Genomic DNA, 17,680 nt, shown 5'->3' with positions numbered 1-17,680 from the left:
GTATCTTGCCACGAAACTAATAGGACCAAACTCGAAGGCACTGAAACGTAAGCTATATAGTGACACACAGACTTATAAATATAAATAACCGCGTGGATATTTTTTGTTGTTTGTGTATTTTTCCGAACCTATTACCCATAAACTTTCCGCGATTTTGTATAGCGGGCCTTCTGGTATACGGGGATACATAAGGTCAAGAAATCGACTATACAGAGTAGAGTAGTATTATATTATATTATATTATACTTATACATCTCTGAAAGGAGTTATACTCATTACGCATTTTTCGTTCGGCATAGCCATGTCGTATAAATGACGTATAAGTGTGTATCCGATCAATTCTACAGCGAAGATCACAGACGTTGAAGATCTCTCGCAGGTGGGATTATAGTTGTTTCACTGATGTGACATGAATACCGATGGATTCAGTGACAAAAACTCATCGGACGGAAACTTATTCATGTTAAAGGTTGTTGCAACTGATATAACTCATACATGCGTAACATGGATTACAGTCTTAAGTTAAATTTATTGACCGCAGTGCGATACGTTAAGAAAGTATAATAATTTCGCGACTTGTAGTCAATACAACAAGTATTACGATTCCGGCAAGAGACACCGAATATGTATTGTCATTGTCATTTTTACGTCTTATTTATGACAGGTAAGGTAAGAGATTGCATTGCAGCACTGAAAATTTCTATTGAGTATTGATAAAAAATAAAATGTATTTGTAATGAATTTTAAATGTGTGGTTAAACAATTTTGATACGTGTATGCTATTCGAGATAGCCAAGTTCTTCTTGTAGTTATTGAGGCAAAATTGTTAGACACGTAAGCATGAAGTGTGAAGACGTGAGAGCAAAGATTACGGTCATCTTGTGACATGACAAGTACACTGCGACGTATTAAATAATAAGGAGTAGTAACTCAGCAATATTCTGACGGTAACGGCGCTACTACGCAAGTACGCCCATTGGCTTGTGTATAGTCAGTTCCAAAAGTGCAAACTCAACGTTCTTTCACGTACGACAGCTATGTATATTGACATTACGGAAACTTCTACACCCGGTTTCATCTGGATGTAGATAGACCTAACTTCCGGAGGTGAAGGAACGGTGTGTTTACAAGACGCATTAGAAAGTAACGTATAAGTCAAATTCATTGCGAACGAGAGTTTGCCACTTAATCACTGAACCTTTGGACATTTCAGTATTGCGTATCGATATAATAAACGTAGAAACATTCGTCTTTCATTAAAAATTGAATGTCGGTACCTAAAGATTTTGACAACTAACATGTGTTCATTCAACCCGGGTCAACTTCAGTTCTATTCCAGCTCCGTACTACTTTGTGAGGAGCTCAAACGCCCCCTGCCAGCACAAAGAAAATCTAACGGTGAAGGGGGGAGTGAAAATATGGGAAGTAAATATTACGCATATTATGGGATATGAGAACAGAGAAAACTGCCTGCATAAGCTGCATGGAAGCGAAAAAAAAGTCTTGCAAGTGAATTTGGAAAAAGTTGATCTTCGGACAGAAGCCGGCGAATGCGCGGCATTCCTGGAGATTAATGGTGGGAACTAATTGCTTGAAAGCATGTAGCACCAAAGTTAGGGTTGCATTTGAAACAGAAATCAATTTAAAACAAAGATATTTAAAGCATTGTCTTTGTTTAAATCACGTTTATAATTGTGTTTTTTGCTTTGTTCTTGTTTTAGCCATGATATCACAGCTCTTAAACTGTGACGTAACAAGGAGCTGACGTTTACAAGTGAAAATATAGGGTAAATACGGCTCTTTTGCGAAAAAAATGCTTCCGCCTCTTCAAATACTCCACCAAAAATATCATGGATTCGAACTACATCGTTATGCAGCATTTTTACGGTCGGTGGTCATCATCATCATCATCATCATTCTGCACCACATCAATGATATTTATCTAGGTGACACTATAACTGTTGAACCGACGGTGATATCGATGGTTCCAACCACTTCATATTGCATACGTCGACTATGTCGGATGCAAATCATCCGTTATAGGCTCATACTACATGTTTTTTAGAAATTATTTACACAATTATGGCATAATCATGCAAATTGTTTAAAAAATGACATGTTTCTTGAAAACTGTTTAAACATGCTTAAAACAAAGTGTTGTTATTTGTTTTAAATGTAACTCTAATAAGAATAGTCCGACTCTATTGTTTTTCGATATGGCAGTAAGTCCTGATTTAACCGTGTTGTACTTCCATGGTTGAGCATTTTATAATGCAGTGAGGATGGCCAATGGTTCAATCCCCAAGACCTCTTTAGAACAAGAGATCAGCAAACTTTCCTTAAGAATGGTGCAATATAGATATTTCGCGAGCAACCGCCTGACTCTCTATATAGTTCGGTCAAGTCACATTGGCGTAAATGGGACGGTAAAGAGGAGCAATTACTGAATCAATTACAAAAAATATCGAAGTATGCTTAAATTCGATCATCCATGGCGTTTTTTGCATGAACCATATAAAACAGCGTACTATCTTGATATTTCAGATGAGAAGCTTTGCCATCTACCACTCAAGAAGCATTGCTTTATATTTCGATTGAGCGACGACGAAGACACTTGCGATCGATTTGAAAATCCTCAGAAATGCCAACCTAGTATTTGGAAAGCTTTTCCACCAACGATATATGTAAAATCTGTATTGCCCATGGACAGCCGAACCGTTCGTTTCAATTATACATACCACAACTGCTTGCGACAAGTCAGCGGGAGATATGGCGGTATGGGATTGCATATATGACTTAAGGAATTCGCACCAAGCATATAACCGACCGTTATTCAGTCTGGTGATTGCTATTCTAATCACTATATAATTCTAAACACTCTATGATAGGGTTACTATGTGTCCTCTTTGTAGAGGATTTTTCCTCGTTTTTCAATAAATTGAAAGTGTCCTCGGAGGACGCCTAAATGTCCTATTTTTTTTAAGGAATTTGACCTCTTTTTCTAGAAAAGTGTTAAAATGCGAGTCGAAAGATGACCCTTTTTCCGGTACAAGAGCTTTCAGAATTTTTGAAATGTGTCCTCTTTTTGGGAACGCAAAATATGGTAACCTTACCATATGGCATATCCGAAAGTGTATTGTAGAGACCTATGTTCAGGAATGGGGGTTTATTCAGCTCAATCAGTATTGCACTCCGACGGCGACGGTTCATGCACTCAATACGAACAATTCGCGTCCAAAATCACCGAAGCATCCAAAAGGCGCCAAACCAGACAGGGGCGCACGAGGGCTGCCACACTATCCTAGCGAAAGAACACCTCAAACCAAATGCTGTAATAGGACTGGTTTGAATATGTGACGACTTCACGCGGCTAACGTAAGGGTTAAAAGTAGAGTTATGTTTTGAAAAATATATTTAGAACAAACATGTTGAAAGCCAGGCTTCAGCGTAAATATTCAATTGTGACGACATAATGGACTGATATTCACAATTGAAAATATAGGGTAAATATAGCTTCTTGGACGAAATAGGCTTCCAACCCCTGTCATATACGGACCCAAATTATCTTTAATCAGAACTACATTGCCTTGCAACATTTTTACGATCGGCGGTCATCATTATCAGAACATTCATTCCGTACCAATGATCTATATCTATAAGTACTATAGCTGTGAACCGACTATTTCGAGGGTTCCAACCATCCCATATCGTATACGTCGGCTATATCGGGTGGTAATCGTCGTCCGTAGGATCATACAACATGTTCTTGGAAGGTATTTAGACAATTATGGCATAATTATACTACTTAATTTTTTTTAAGAAGGCCTTTGTTTAAAACACTTTCAAACAAAGTGTTTCAAATAACCATGCAAAATGCAACCCTAGCTATAAGTATTAAGTAAAATTTATTCCCTGCAATTTCTTTTGACTTTTGTTTGCTTCAAAAAGTTCCACAATAAGACCATTTTGCCAACGCGGTCATACTGGCGAACTATAGCGACACCTCAAGGTGATGTGCTATGGTGAGTTATGTCGTGAATGGGTGTCAGGTGTTTATATGGCTTCGAAAAATTGTCTTCTGACATAGTAACTTGTTATATTCGATTGTGACTAACTATACTCCTACTAGTCCTATATACTGTCTCATCCCGCATGCAGATATTCCCTATTTGCACACGGATATCATTTCAATACATTCATATATGTTTTCATCTATCGGCTATGTTATTTGGTCTTTACTGTTGTATTATGTTTAGGGATACCATTAGTAATGCAGCAAGAATAATCACATTCTCGCTGAACAGGATTATTATGATGTTATACCGCTGTGTTCAGGAAACAGGGTGAACTGGTCCACTTGGCCAAAAGCCGACGATCGGACTGCTCCAACTGCTCCCGAGTCGTCATCCGACATGTCTGCAGTTATTATTGCCTTACTTGTGCTGCTACTTGTTGTCATGATAATAATTCTTCTTGTGGTCATAATGAGGTAAGCTTTGAAGTTGCATTTGTACCATCAACTACAGCTGATGGGTCATTATCGGTTGCTATACGCAGGACATATCAAGCTCGAAATAGGTCGATTGACCGATCTGATTGTCAACTGCACAAACCCAAACAATCTGGATCGGTCGCATCCTCTCACATGTACGGTGCGATTGAAAATGAATATGAAAATGGAGACATCGAAAGTGTCATGGGTACGAATGAAAGGGATGTGGTCGACAATATATTGTACGACAAGACTGATTGAAATACCTTGTATATTACATGGAACTAAACAATTTATCCGTGATCAAATATAATTCAATACGAATGTCCCCCGGTATCACCGTTTCATCTCTTGCATATTGACGGCAAGATAAACGAATGCTGCATCAAACCAGAACACGCTTCTTCAACCGGTAGAAATTGTTCAGCAGTTCACGGACCACCGCTGTAGTCCGATAATTCTAAAAATATCGGAATATTTTGACAGTTTGAATTTATTCGCAACATTCGAAATTATTAACGATTGATTTCTATCCTTCGGTGAGATAAACTTTACATTTTATGTGCCAAGAGGCGGACAAATTTCAGGCCCATGGCCACAAGTGCTTTATTCGAGCAGATATAGCTACTGTAATGCTATGGTATCTTACGCTTTATTAACGGTGTACTCAAGAAGCTACAAGACTATATGAAATCGCAAAGTTTGAAAGTATATGAAGGTGTAAGGGGGAAGCGAGTGGCGCGGTGTGCTAAGCGACACCGCCACGACACCAATGGTTCTTGGTTCGAGTCTCGGCTCCACCATGTTTTCTATGTGTCGGAGGTTTATCTGGGCTCCTCATCACTGATCCCGCTGTTAACGCAGCGTTTTAAATAGCCCAGAGGAAGAGTGAGCCGAGCTCCAGAAGTCGGCAGCAGAGACCCGTCAATGGACGGAAGAAATTCGAGGTTGAATGAAAGTGTGGGAGTGCGCGAGCGTGCGAAGTCGTCCGCAAGAATAAAAGCAAAGACACCGAACTTATAAAATGCATTGTCGTGGTGCACAAGCCCTTAACAGGCGATAAGCGCCACTGTCGTTGTTGTGTATAATAATAATAATAATATGAAGCTGTAAGAGGTACTTCTTCGGCGACACGCCACAACACCAATTTAACTGAGAACAAGTTCCGGACAACTTCAACGATTGCATGGAAAATTGTTTATCTGTGACTAACGCGAAATGCCCATCGATATATTTTTCTGGCAGTTACAAGGTGACGTATTTTGGGATAATGTCTATTCGAGCTCACCCATCCTTTAACATAGGGTTACCATATTTTGAGATCCTAAAAAGCGGACACCTTTCATAAATTGTGAAAGCTCCAGCACCGGACAAGAAAACTGGAGATTTTGAAAAATTTTCGGCAGATGGTACTATGTGTTGGCTAGAAGACAACGTATGGCAACCCTATTTAACAAACATTCTGGTCGCCACATAGGGAATATGACTTCTCCTAAGTTGATCGCTGTAACGGGTGCTATTTACCCGAATTCTTCTGAAGATATTTGACACAAACCGGAAATAGTAGAAATATATCACACTCTTTACTTTCCTCCTGCGTTGGTTGATGCAAACTATAGCAAGGTTTGTGCTAAAGAATTTTTTGTCTTCGAATACAATTTGCTCGGGGTTTATGACGCTGGTGTTTTGCAATGTTTATGACGTTGGTGAATACATAATCAGTAAAAATTACCGCTGGTCGAGCATTCATACCACCACATCCCGAAACATTAAACGCTAATTGGCGTTTTTTTTTTAAGTCAAATGAAATCTAATACTGTCAATGGAATTCTATTGCTTTTAATAGCGAAGAATATATCTGCTTTTGAGTATTAACGATGGTTTTAAGATGCATGTTCTGAGTGAAGTTGCAAATATTTGTAGTCAAATGATATTTACAACTTTATAATGCGTTTAAGTTCAATGGCCTAATTTAATTACGCGGTGACCTTGCGTCACTGTTTGCGAACGTGGCGATAAGATCGAAAATACACTCTTCCCGTTGAAATATTTTCGTGTACGTTTACACCGCCCAAGGCAAATAAAATCGCAATACAGTGTTCTCCGGAAAATTTGGATTACGATAGCGACCGTTTTGGAGGTTAGAACGACTGCAAAGCACGAATTTATGCGCAGATTTGATGCTATAGTCGGTGTGGCCAGGCGTCATGTTTTCGAAACATGACCTCTGGACGGGATGAGGCTCATGCGACTGGTGTCAACGGGAATTATACTTGCTGTGACCTGCTGTATGTTGCTAGATTTCGATGCATTTCAGCCGTCAATCAAATTCGAAACAAGGCCGCCAAGAGCCGGAGAAGGATCGAAGTCTGCACGGAATTCAGAAGAATTTTTGCCTAACATTAGAAAGTCAAGCGTCACACAGTCAATTTCAGAATCAGTCAAATGCATGGAGGGGGAAATAAACTGGCTCCGTCCCGTGAAACCTAAATACGAATTGGACCCGAATAAGCTCCTACTTCCGACTCTACTCAACGGTCCTAACAATCAAATGATGGGGTTCCGACAAAGTATTCTTTTGTCGTTGCTTCTCAACAGGTATAATCAAGCTATTGGATATCACTGTCATTCTGTATTCAATCCCCGTCATTACTGGACGTATAATAATATAGTATAACAGTCATAGATTATTGCATGTTGCAGAGAAGGTCTAACCAACGGTATCAATTAAATATTTAGTCGGTCTATCATTAGATGAATTAGAATAAGATACTCGTGGAATGTAAAAGATAACGTAATTTATTATAACGGAACAAGAAATTTGCCTATACAAACAATATTGATGTCAGACTGCACGTATTCGCGATATAATGTTAGATGCATGCGCGGTTTAATTTGGCTGAACTTCTGGACATGACTAATTTCCAGTGGCGTGAACCCCATTTCTGATATATAACCTATTCGCAAATTACGCTATGAACATGTGCGACTTGTCTGTAAATAAGGTTGATCCACATAGCGCACAGGGATCAACACTGTAAGAATCATAGGCAGTGTAGGGCAAGCGGTTTCTATAGCAATGGGGTGTAGCCACAATGCGAGGTATGTTCCAAACCGTGATAGCATGACATCATAGAATGCAAACAAATATGCTGGAAAGCGATACGAGTATAGAGAACCCATTTTCTCTATGGTCACGGCTATGCCAGTTATATTATTTGTCGTTCCGAATATTCCAGTATCATTTATATATATTTCCTAAGGACGGTTATCTGTAATCAGCGTGAACATTCTTTGCATCATCCGCATTTCCACTTTCCGGACCAAGTTTTATCAGAAGTCCAAATCCAATTTCAGACGGATGTAAATGTAATATATGGATATGATTAGATACATTACTTGTTAGGAAATGATTATTATGATAGGAAAAAATCTTCATGATGATCAAAAACTTCTATGCCCACCATTATGACCGGATCTTGATAAGAGACATACAATATTAATAAATAGATTATTATTTCTATTTACATAATATCAATCCGTGATATAATCTAAAATAGCCAATATTGATTTATAGGCTGCGTAGTGTCAATTTGTGGGCTGATAGCCTTCGATTTGATACTATCGTCTACCGAGTTGCTGATAACAAACAATCACATATCAAACGTTTACCTCGTCATAGATGCAGAACATTGTAGCAAGTCGGTATGGTTCAATATAAACATTAGGATAAAACAACAGCACGGCAGTCCGGTATAAACTATATTCGATGAAAATTGCGGTCATTTGAAGTCGGAAAGCTATTATTAAACCCAATTATCGCAATATTGATTGATTGATCAATTTGATAATAGCCCATGTTTATATTCAGAACACTTGTACTTCCTCTGTTTTACGCGCACGAAATTGACAAGTTCTTTCGGAGTGCAGTTCCCGCTGAGCACCGCCTTAATATTGCGAAACTGCGTCAATTCATCTCTGTCATACCTCTTCAAAAAGCGGTCAGCTATTGTCACTCCAAAATCGATACAATATTTGCCTATAAGTCTTTCAACATTTTGGTGAGTCTGAATTGAATCTCTGAATTATTTTTTCGGATGTTAATTGTTTCCTTCGACTATACATTTCCACTGTTTGAGATAGAGATAGTTTGCGATATTCTTATATTGACGATATTCTCAGAGAAAGGGGCTTCCGCGGCTGTTCAGAATTTACTTGGAAACCGGACTTTCCGGAGTCAAGCTGATCGACGGCGTCGGAGATGAGGAGATTCGGGCCATAGCGGGATACTTTTATAGTGGAAAGGAATATAACGGAAACGGTAAGTCAAATTCCCTTGACCGATTCGAACCATAATATACAAATAGGGCTGTGCAAAGTCGAGTACCTGAGTGATTCGATTCTGCATCACGTAAAATGCGTCGAGTCGAGTAATCGAGTATCACTCATTATGACGTCATAACAGAATGTAGTATGTCAAAGTTCAAATATGTACCTATTATGCGACCACAAATAATATACTGCCTGTTATCCATCACATTAAAAATACTTTGGTATTTTTTCGACCATACCGCTTTGGTTGCACTTGGTGACTATGTTGCGGGATGATCATGACTTCGGAAATGTGCTATTTCCAGTAACGTTCGTAGCTTTGTACTAGATATTTCGTATGCTACTACACGGCCAATCAAGGTTTCGGGGGTTCAACAGTGAAAATTAGTATCGAAACTATAATTCTCGTTAATAAATCAACTTTTAGTGGCGAGGAGCGTATAATTTCAGCAGTCAAAAAAATCGTATTTTACTACTCGACTCGAATCATTAAAATTAATACTCGATTAAGATTCCAGTACTCGAATCATTGTGCCCAGTCCTATAAACAAACCATATAGGTATATATTATAGCAATGTATACGTGGATTCAAAATATCGCAAGCAAGTATTCGGGCACAGTAGCTGTGTTTACAGGATAACGCGTGCATATATACGCATCTTCTATAATAACAATATTTCCTTGTTCACAGATAGTTTTCATAATCAAAATTGGTGGCCAAAGAGTACATCGGACATGAATTGGATTTACAATATCATTAATAACGGTAACGAAAGATTCTAATCTGATCACACTGCGTTCGCAGCATTATGCTCCATTCAACACCGCTTTCAGATGATCAACAAAACCTCCCGATTCTTCCGAAAGTAGCAGGGTCATCAGACGTGTCCGAAATAAGGGCTATTTATGCATCCGACGAGAGATGCGCGTTGCACTGGTATCCCTTCCGACAGTACACCTTCGAAAAATCAGAAAATAGTAAGCCTGCGATTTACTGGTAACATCAAGACCCGTATCGCGATCTGTGGTTCCGTTTCAGCCACCATTAGAGCAAACGAACGCGTGGACTTGCGACATTTTACTGCCGACGATGGATGGAAATTGTACTCTGATATTATGTTGAACACGCCGCCGCCGGAAGCGATCCACGTATGGTCTAAGAAATTTCAGGACACATACTTATCTGTAGCGGAAGGTAATTACCTTGCGGTCCATTGGAGATATGACAAGGATGTAAGTATATAGTTCTTTCTATCTTGTGTTAAAATCTACAATACACCATGACCGGTAGGGGAGATGTGGTACCGATGGATCAAAAATTGCACAATGCTCTCTGGCCCCCAAATTTTTCGCCAAAAACAACAGATCTTTTTGCTAGGTCAGCATTTTGACCCAAACTCGACCTGCCGCGAATATATATGAATACCCAGCTTGTAGAAAAGTTCGAAATTTGTTGGTCAAACGTATCATCGGCCCCCACTGGGTTCAAAGACACACCACCTACGGACCGATAAGATATACACTCCAAAACGCAAATGTTCCAACTTTCTCGTTGTGTATTATAATCTAAGCTACAGCAAGCCTAAGGAGAATGTTTGGTCGTCACCTTCAAAATATAGAATAAATAATACCTCAAATGTTGACGTAAAATTACGTTTCGATTTAGGCTCAAACTTACACATTTGAGGGTACATAACTTCAGGGTATTTCGGAAGCTGCCGGAAGCTGTAAAAAAGTTGTATAAGTTGCAAAAACGTGCCCTGTATAGTAATCAGTGATCTTTTATTCACGTATGACAGCGCTTTTGATGTTGTGGTGTGCAAAGGGTAATTTGTCTTCTGTCAGACTATACCTAAACTACGACTCCACCTCCAATCCGGGACCGGCACAATGCAGTGTATGCCCACTAAAGTACACCCTACTATACATGGAATGATAATTTAAGGTCAGTGTGCTTTCACGTATCAGAAAGTGCACCACAGTGTGTTGCATGCAGCATCATGTCCACAAATACAAGTTTTCTGTTATCAAAGTTGAAAATATATCTAGTAGGCTACTGCCTAAAAAGACCATCGCCATAATACTGTATTTTGCTCCAATTTATCTTCAGAGCGTTCCTATCTGATTCACATAACTAAAAATTCACTATAGAGGGGAGTAATTTAATTTCAGAGGTATGCGAACATTATTATCAGAACCACTATAACGCGTTTGACTTTGAAAAATGAAGTATATAATGCCTTCACAGGATTTCATTGAATACATCTGTAAGAAGGGGCGTCGACGCGGATTTTGCAAAGACGTGCGACAAGCCACCAATTCATCGGCCATAGCTGCTGCGATTCTATCAAAAATATCGAATCTGTACGAACTCTTCGAAGCCAGAATCGAGGCCGTATATATAGCGGCTCCCCCGACAATGGACAATTTAATTAAAGATATCGTGCGATTATTCGAGAATATGGAGTTTGTGAGACGGACACTGCCTAAGAAATTATCTATACCAATAATCAACACCTCGACGCAGCTGAAGGAGTTCGTGCTCCGGGAGTATCGGTCAGTAAGAGCAAGATATTTCGATTTGCTTATTACCGAGCATGTAGCCTATACAAGGTATAACATCAATTATATTGATTGGATTTTCTAATCTGTCAGCCTGCGGTCGAGCTCTCTAGGACGGCGTTCATCAAACTGGATCCAGCAGGATCTGTGGTATCACTGTCATTTGTGAATTTTTTTTATCGAAGTCGGTAACGTGTTTCAGATCAAGATAGATATTGGTCGAATGTATACTGACGAAAATAGATTTCTTGCTGTGACTTAACAATATTACTAGTGTGATCAATTGCAAACATGCTTTGGCTCACCGTCCCGAATTCTACCCAAGCAATAACGACTGCACAATATGGACACCAATATGTTATTGTTATGTCGATGAAATTTGCGCTGCAATGCCGCGAGCAAAATACAACTTTATAAGCCTTGAAATAACAACTAAACACTCACTCCGCTGCGTTTGGATTTCAGAAACTGCGCTTTGTCAAATTCGAAGCAGCTGCTAGACACCATTTCTCAATTGGAGATGGACATTTGTGCGGAGAGCTACTCTTTCATGTGGTCGAGACAGAGCACGTGGTCAATAAACGTGAAGCAAACTCGTTTTTTTAACGGAAGATCATTTGATCATAAAACCGACTCCTCGATATTGAACTATGTCACTCGGATGATGCGAAACGCTCAAAACGGCAGGGAAAACGTTGGACGATGAAACCTGTTAATGCTACTGAATGTCCGAATTATGTATGCCAGGCACATCCAAAGTCCGGACCGGGTGCCAGAAGTAGACATAACATCTTCATGAAATACCGACAAGATAGCGCAACGTTGGTGCGTCCGGCTTCTTGATCGGTGGGCCTGGCCAGACCAAAGACCTGATCAGTAAAATGGTATCTGTGGCTTCCCCGCCTGGCGCTCAGTATTACCAGGATAGCATGGAGGGGTGGTACGAGACTTAGAAATCCTTACAAATCTATATGTGCACCTTGCTGATCCAGCGGCATACGTAGCCCACATCATGCATTTCGGTATGCATACGCAGTATGCACAGATCGTGTGCAATGTGCATGTACAAATTGTACATGATGAGTCGGTGTAGACTATATGCCGCAACAACACCAAAGAAAAATATATATAAGTATATAACGACCTAAATACATATAGATTACATTTAGGGAGATGTGTCAACCATCTAAAATTATTCATTTGGTAAAAAATGTTCGATCTTGAAAGTATTTTCGGATTTGCGATGGACTTCACTGCGTGCTAAATATAATGTTACACCGTACAGGCCGTTAATGCAATAGGCTACTGATACGGCAAGACAGAAGATTACAATTCTTTGAATTCGTTGTGCGCAAGTGCATTTCATGCGGCTACATACGCCTATTGCATAAATAGATTTTAGGTCCGAGAGTTTGGGATTACTGTCGATTTACGGCTCCTTAGCCGTTGACATGAAACACTCATACTCATACGACAGCTATCAAGGAGCTACAATCTACAGTGGGCACAGGGAACCAATTTCAATTCATTTTAATTTAATTTATTGCTATTATTTTCATCATTTCAATACACCACAACTCCCACCGCCTATTACAGAGAACAACAGCTAAACTACATATAAGTATCTGTATATCCTCAGTCTGTACTTATTATCAGCCAAAATAGAGAATAGAGTGCGAAACCTCAGGAAGTTGAAAGTAATTGATATCAGCCCACTTACACATCCATTAGGTACAATTTAAGCTTGCGCCGATGGTTGACGAGAAATATCTACTTATAAACCATATTAAAATTCGAATTAAATGATACAAGAGGTTTGGTTAAGGTGAGCAAGACCATAATGAGCAGTCTATAGAACATTTCGAATCATAAGTGCATTGCTCATTGCCGCGCCGTCGATTTAGCACTCTCACTATAGAAATTAAACATGGAACGGCAACGACCGATTTTGCAGCTTCGTTCCGCTTCGCCGAGGCTGGAGTGGAGAATTGTTTTGCGTAAGCGACTGTAGGATTTCTGGCAATCCAAAAGCTATCTTCCCGAGCGCAGAAATTATTGAATCTGGTCTTGATCGAAAGCTACTGTTGCACCGATTCCGAAAATATAAATTAAAATATTGATCAGGCACTGATCCACCTAGAATCTGTCCTCCAAGTCTGAAATATCGGCATTTTTCAAAACAATCGGGTAACCGCAACACAATGGCCATAACAATGACCCGTTGCGACTCTCCGATTGTTCGAACAATGCCGATATTTCAGACTTGGAGGACGGATCGGTCGTTGCCGTTCCATGTTTAAAGGTCAACTGCATCTCAAAAATGACTTTGCCTTATTTCGTACATTGTGTGGTTAGGAATATGAATAAAATAATGAAAATTGAAAATACCTTATAGTTTTCAAGTAATTTAAATTATAAATCGAAAAGTCAAAAAACGGAAACGAAACCATTCAGCCATGAAATGACGTCATGTAACTGACACAGCAGAAGTCTTGATACCTGGTTTGCATAAGGTTATCCCTGTTGCTGTGGATTTGAGTATTTCAGTGTGATCATGAAAGCTGTTAAGAAGATGAGGAATTGAGGTAGACGTTATGTCGCGTATGGCTGCTACAATACGCAATATGCGGTACTCAAAGTGTCCTTACATCGCTTTCACAAGCCATATGCCGTCAGCCGACCGGACGCCTATAGCTGATTAGCTGAACAGTGCGGAACACCATGAAGACCAAAATTGCGCACAGAATCATATTCATGCGCGGATCACTTCCAACCATCTTGCTTCAATGAAGTATCCGAGATACACAAGCTAGTTGACTACCGAACAAAGGCAACTATCGCATGTACTCCCGTCCACACTTTATTTTCACGGAGGAATACCGGTACTCCTCTAAAGCTACGTACTGTCCGAAATCGGTAAGTGAAAATGTATTCAGTCAGCTAGTACTATAAGACTGTAACTAACCGTTTCTATTAGTATTGACTGTGGTAGTAACGAAAGTAGTTATTGTTTGCACTCAAGTATACATGTAGAATTAAGTACGGTACCGTATATGCCTTCAAAAACTTTTGAAGTGGAAGTATTCTAAAATTAAGCCACTTCACTCATTGAATGAAGTAGTGGCATTAGTTACTGAAAAGGGAGTATGTAACCAGCTGACTGCATGACCTGATGGTTACGTCGCTGACCTTCTTTTGTGCCAATATGGAATAGGTGTCTCGTGCACACCAAAGATTCCTCTGACTGCACACAGGTGTGACGCCGAAAACCGCCATGGCACACCAAAGATATTGCGCTAAACGTACCGGGATTCCAACCTGGCTTTTATGGACTCCGTGGATAATTGAAAAGGATGCGACTCGAGCCAAAACTATATAGAAGTGAGATGACTTGTGACTCGGAAATTTGCCACTTGGCTACAACCCTGATAAAATCATAGACTGATGAAGCTGTAGCCTATGAGTCAGGAAGCCTACTTATCATGTAAGCAGCAAAAGCAACACGATAATACCCATGATCCATTACTATATCGTAATCTATGTCCCTCTCAAGATGTTGGCAGCTCAGCGGAGATGAGAAAGTACCAGTATCACCATAACTGTCGTTAAGTACTCTGTTAACTGTTCAAAACAACCCTTATAAGATTTCACCATATTCACAAGCCATACGCATCATTGTAGGATGCAGTTTGCAATCCTATATTTAATGATACTTGAGAAGGAATACTGCCTTCAATCTGACTGTGTTATAACACCTTGTGATATTTTTTTGCCTTCTCTAGATTACTGCAATGAAGAAGTCAATGCACTCGTCAAAACACGACCAGGAACGGCAGAGTGCATCAATTTTATTTGAGTAGCGGCATCGTCAAAATTAGCTCGGATGATGATATTGCTGGACACAAAACCCGATATGTTTCTCTTCCTGATACAGTAGCAGTGTTGATGGATTAGTTTGTTGCATTTACTATTTTCAATAAAACTATTTTCATGCGCAATGAAGCATTTCAAAATTGAAATCCTTTGAAACTACTGGATGTGACTTTTGATCGGATGGCAGTAACGACATGCGCAGGCAGGATTTTCCGTGTTGTTTTCTGCAGAATCCCCATAGCAATCGGACGAAATTCCTGTGCAGTGTTTCTCAGCTTCCTGAAAAGTGTAGTGTTAGGAAATTACTTGGCAACGGACTCGCCGTTTCATCTTAATGAGGCTCATTCACTCATGCATCAAACTAGATGTTATAATTCTGTGGCCATAATCCTGTTCATATCTATAGTAAGACATCTTCAATGCATCACCATCCCAACAAGCTGATTGAAATCATGGTAATGCTGTGATTCACTCTTATTCTGTCAGCACAAACTCTCCCTCATAGTTGGCATTTAAGCTGGCAACCTCCATATTAACACCTGTGATTGATTGTAGCAAGATTCCTAATTGAAACGAAGTAATCCACCAAATTATACATAGGCCGCTACCATACTGCATTTCATTTAGCTTTTACGCTGATCACACTACAGATTACCAACCGACCCATCATACGAAGCTGATAGGGGTTCCACTGATGTGGGATCGAGCGAATCACCACCTGAAGCGCGTCCGCATTTCATACTTACATTCAAGTACTCAGATTCAGTTTTAACACCATACAAGCGAGTCCTTCGCCATACAACTAACTCAAATATTCGCCTAGCGTCTTGGCGAACACACAATCACACATATCCGCTGTGGTGAGAATAGAGATGTCATGTACTTGACGTCACAATGCACATTCTGCTTTTTCTGTAAACATGTCAATATTGGGACTTTCAGTCAAAATTACGGCAATTTCTGATTGAGTAGAAACACGGAAAGTCGGTAATTTAGGTATAAAATAAAGTTCTGAACATGATTCCGCAAAGTTGTCTATAGAGATGCAGTTGACCTTTAATTTCTATACTCTCACGCTCGCCACGTCGCTGCTCACTTGGTCCTGAGCTGCGGCACAGTAATTCCAGATGAAATTGTTGCGTCACTATGGAAAAATCTGTCACGAACCAAAATGAGAGACTGATTTTGGGGTGTTCCAGGTCCATAACCAGCATAAAAGTCATATTTTCGAAATCAGTACAGCGTCAGCTTTTGATTAATACCCGCTTTATCAAATTTAGCGCTCAACAAGCCGATCAAAATTGCCGTAAATTTGCCTTTGGCCGAATGGAAACTATGACGTACCCCAAACGCAGTGAGCCGTTCGATTTCGCTGCGTCCACGCCATTTTGGGACCATAGTGTCCTATATGGTGTGGACACAAGCTAATATAACGGCTCAGTGAAATTAGTCTACGTCATACTTTCCATTTCGCTAAAGGCAGTTTAACGGTGACTTTTGACCGAGAGCGAAATTTGATAAAACGGGTTTAAACCGGAAGCTACTGCGGTACTGATTGCGAAAATGTAAATTTTATTCTGCTCGTGGTCCTGGAACCCCCCAAAATCAACCTCGAACGTTACATTGTAACGGAGTTTGGTATTGTGACGCAACAATGCCACCTGGGAGCAGGTGAGGAGCAGCTCAAACCGCAAGCGTATTGGCCACACTAAGCTGTATAAATTGGCCATTGTTCCTCAATCGATTGAGCATTCACATTCTCACTCTCGTGCGCACTTGCTCCTGAGCTGCTCAGACGGCGTAGTTGCGTCACAATGCCAAACTCTGGTACAATGCAACATTCGAGGCTGATTTTGGGGGCTTCCAGGACCCCGAGCAGAATGAAATTTATATTTTCGCAATCAGTACCGCGGTAGCTTTCGATTGATTCCCGTTTTATCAATTTCACTGAGCCGTGAAAGTTGCTTGTGTCCACACCACATTGGACACTATGGTAGGGCACTATGGTGAGATTGTGAACTGTGAAAAGTCACAGCGAAATCTTGCGACAGAACGGCGGCGACGTTATTTTAGCTGGATGGCGCACGACGAACTTCCAATTACAAGTTACGGCTCGGGCAGTTACGTGCGAAGAGTTTAGCATAAGTTTACGCGACTATAGATTTTCTGGCAGGAGTGTCAGTATAGTCTAGAGAAGTCATCACATGTTTGGGATAAATTGAATATCGCAGTAAATATTTTAGGAGATTATTCATACGCTACAGGTCAGATTTTCGCTTCCGTTGGCATTTAGGAATTTCCTAAGATACTGTAGCTGTGATATATTGTCGGACTGGGTTCTTACGGTAAGTTCTAGTTATCGTAGACTCCGGTGCAACCGTCTCACATTATCTACTTGATACATAGGCTTCTCGAAGCAG

General features: G+C 40.1%; 2 protein-coding genes and 1 long non-coding RNA gene across 4 annotated transcripts; 2 read left to right on the top strand and 1 right to left on the bottom strand.

Moving 5' to 3' along the window:
* Positions 1-284: 284 nt before the first annotated feature.
* Positions 285-5,691, top strand: LOC145447861 (uncharacterized). Its single transcript, XM_080326127.1, has 5 exons — positions 285-664; positions 1,340-1,576; positions 2,545-2,775; positions 4,336-4,489; positions 4,558-5,691. The coding sequence occupies exons 1-5, from the start codon at positions 625-627 to the stop codon at positions 4,751-4,753; spliced, it is 858 nt and encodes a 285-aa protein (XP_080182253.1). The 5' UTR covers positions 285-624; the 3' UTR covers positions 4,754-5,691.
* An 899-nt stretch (positions 5,692-6,590) lies between these two features.
* On the top strand, positions 6,591-12,737 carry LOC145447860 (uncharacterized). 2 transcript variants are annotated; one of them, XM_080326125.1, is made up of 8 exons: positions 6,591-7,090; positions 8,364-8,553; positions 8,675-8,813; positions 9,517-9,591; positions 9,660-9,803; positions 9,865-10,058; positions 11,074-11,381; positions 11,853-12,737. In XM_080326125.1, exons 1-8 carry the CDS (start codon positions 6,729-6,731, stop codon positions 12,091-12,093), a joined length of 1,653 nt encoding a protein of 550 aa, XP_080182251.1. In that variant the 5' UTR covers positions 6,591-6,728; the 3' UTR covers positions 12,094-12,737. The 2 variants fall into 2 exon arrangements, with proteins under 2 accessions (XP_080182251.1, XP_080182252.1); XM_080326126.1 differs by having other exon boundaries at positions 11,074-11,391.
* A 2,592-nt stretch (positions 12,738-15,329) lies between these two features.
* Positions 15,330-16,610, bottom strand: LOC145447863 (uncharacterized). The gene is made up of 2 exons (XR_013917735.1): positions 16,007-16,610; positions 15,330-15,539 (listed from the first exon to the last, which is right to left on the bottom strand). It is a non-coding gene; the product is annotated as an uncharacterized LOC145447863 (long non-coding RNA).
* Positions 16,611-17,680: the final 1,070 nt, after the last annotated feature.

The sequence above is a fragment of the Botryllus schlosseri genome, chromosome 10 (assembly GCF_051294905.1).
Source record: "Botryllus schlosseri isolate E-star chromosome 10, Bs_hap1, whole genome shotgun sequence".
Taxonomy (NCBI): Eukaryota; Metazoa; Chordata; class Ascidiacea; order Stolidobranchia; family Styelidae; genus Botryllus; species Botryllus schlosseri.
Note: the sequence above shows the minus strand (reverse complement) of the source record. Positions and strands in the feature narration are given on the sequence as shown.

What these genes read in the sequence shown, in the direction of transcription:
- LOC145447861 (XM_080326127.1), top strand. Translation starts at nt 625, where the DNA reads ATGTATTGTCATTGTCATTTTTACGTCTTATTTATGACAG. An exon ending in TTACGTCTTATTTATGACAG is followed by an intron (nt 665 to 1,339) that starts GTAAGGTAAGAG and finishes GTTCTATTCCAG; the next exon opens with CTCCGTACTACTTTGTGAGG. An exon ending in AGTCAGCGGGAGATATGGCG is followed by an intron (nt 2,776 to 4,335) that starts GTATGGGATTGC and finishes CGCTGTGTTCAG; the next exon opens with GAAACAGGGTGAACTGGTCC.
- LOC145447860 (XM_080326125.1), top strand. Translation starts at nt 6,729, where the DNA reads ATGAGGCTCATGCGACTGGTGTCAACGGGAATTATACTTGCTGTGACC. An exon ending in CTTCGAAAAATCAGAAAATA is followed by an intron (nt 9,804 to 9,864) that starts GTAAGCCTGCGA and finishes GTTCCGTTTCAG; the next exon opens with CCACCATTAGAGCAAACGAA. An exon ending in ATTGGAGATATGACAAGGAT is followed by an intron (nt 10,059 to 11,073) that starts GTAAGTATATAG and finishes ATGCCTTCACAG; the next exon opens with GATTTCATTGAATACATCTG.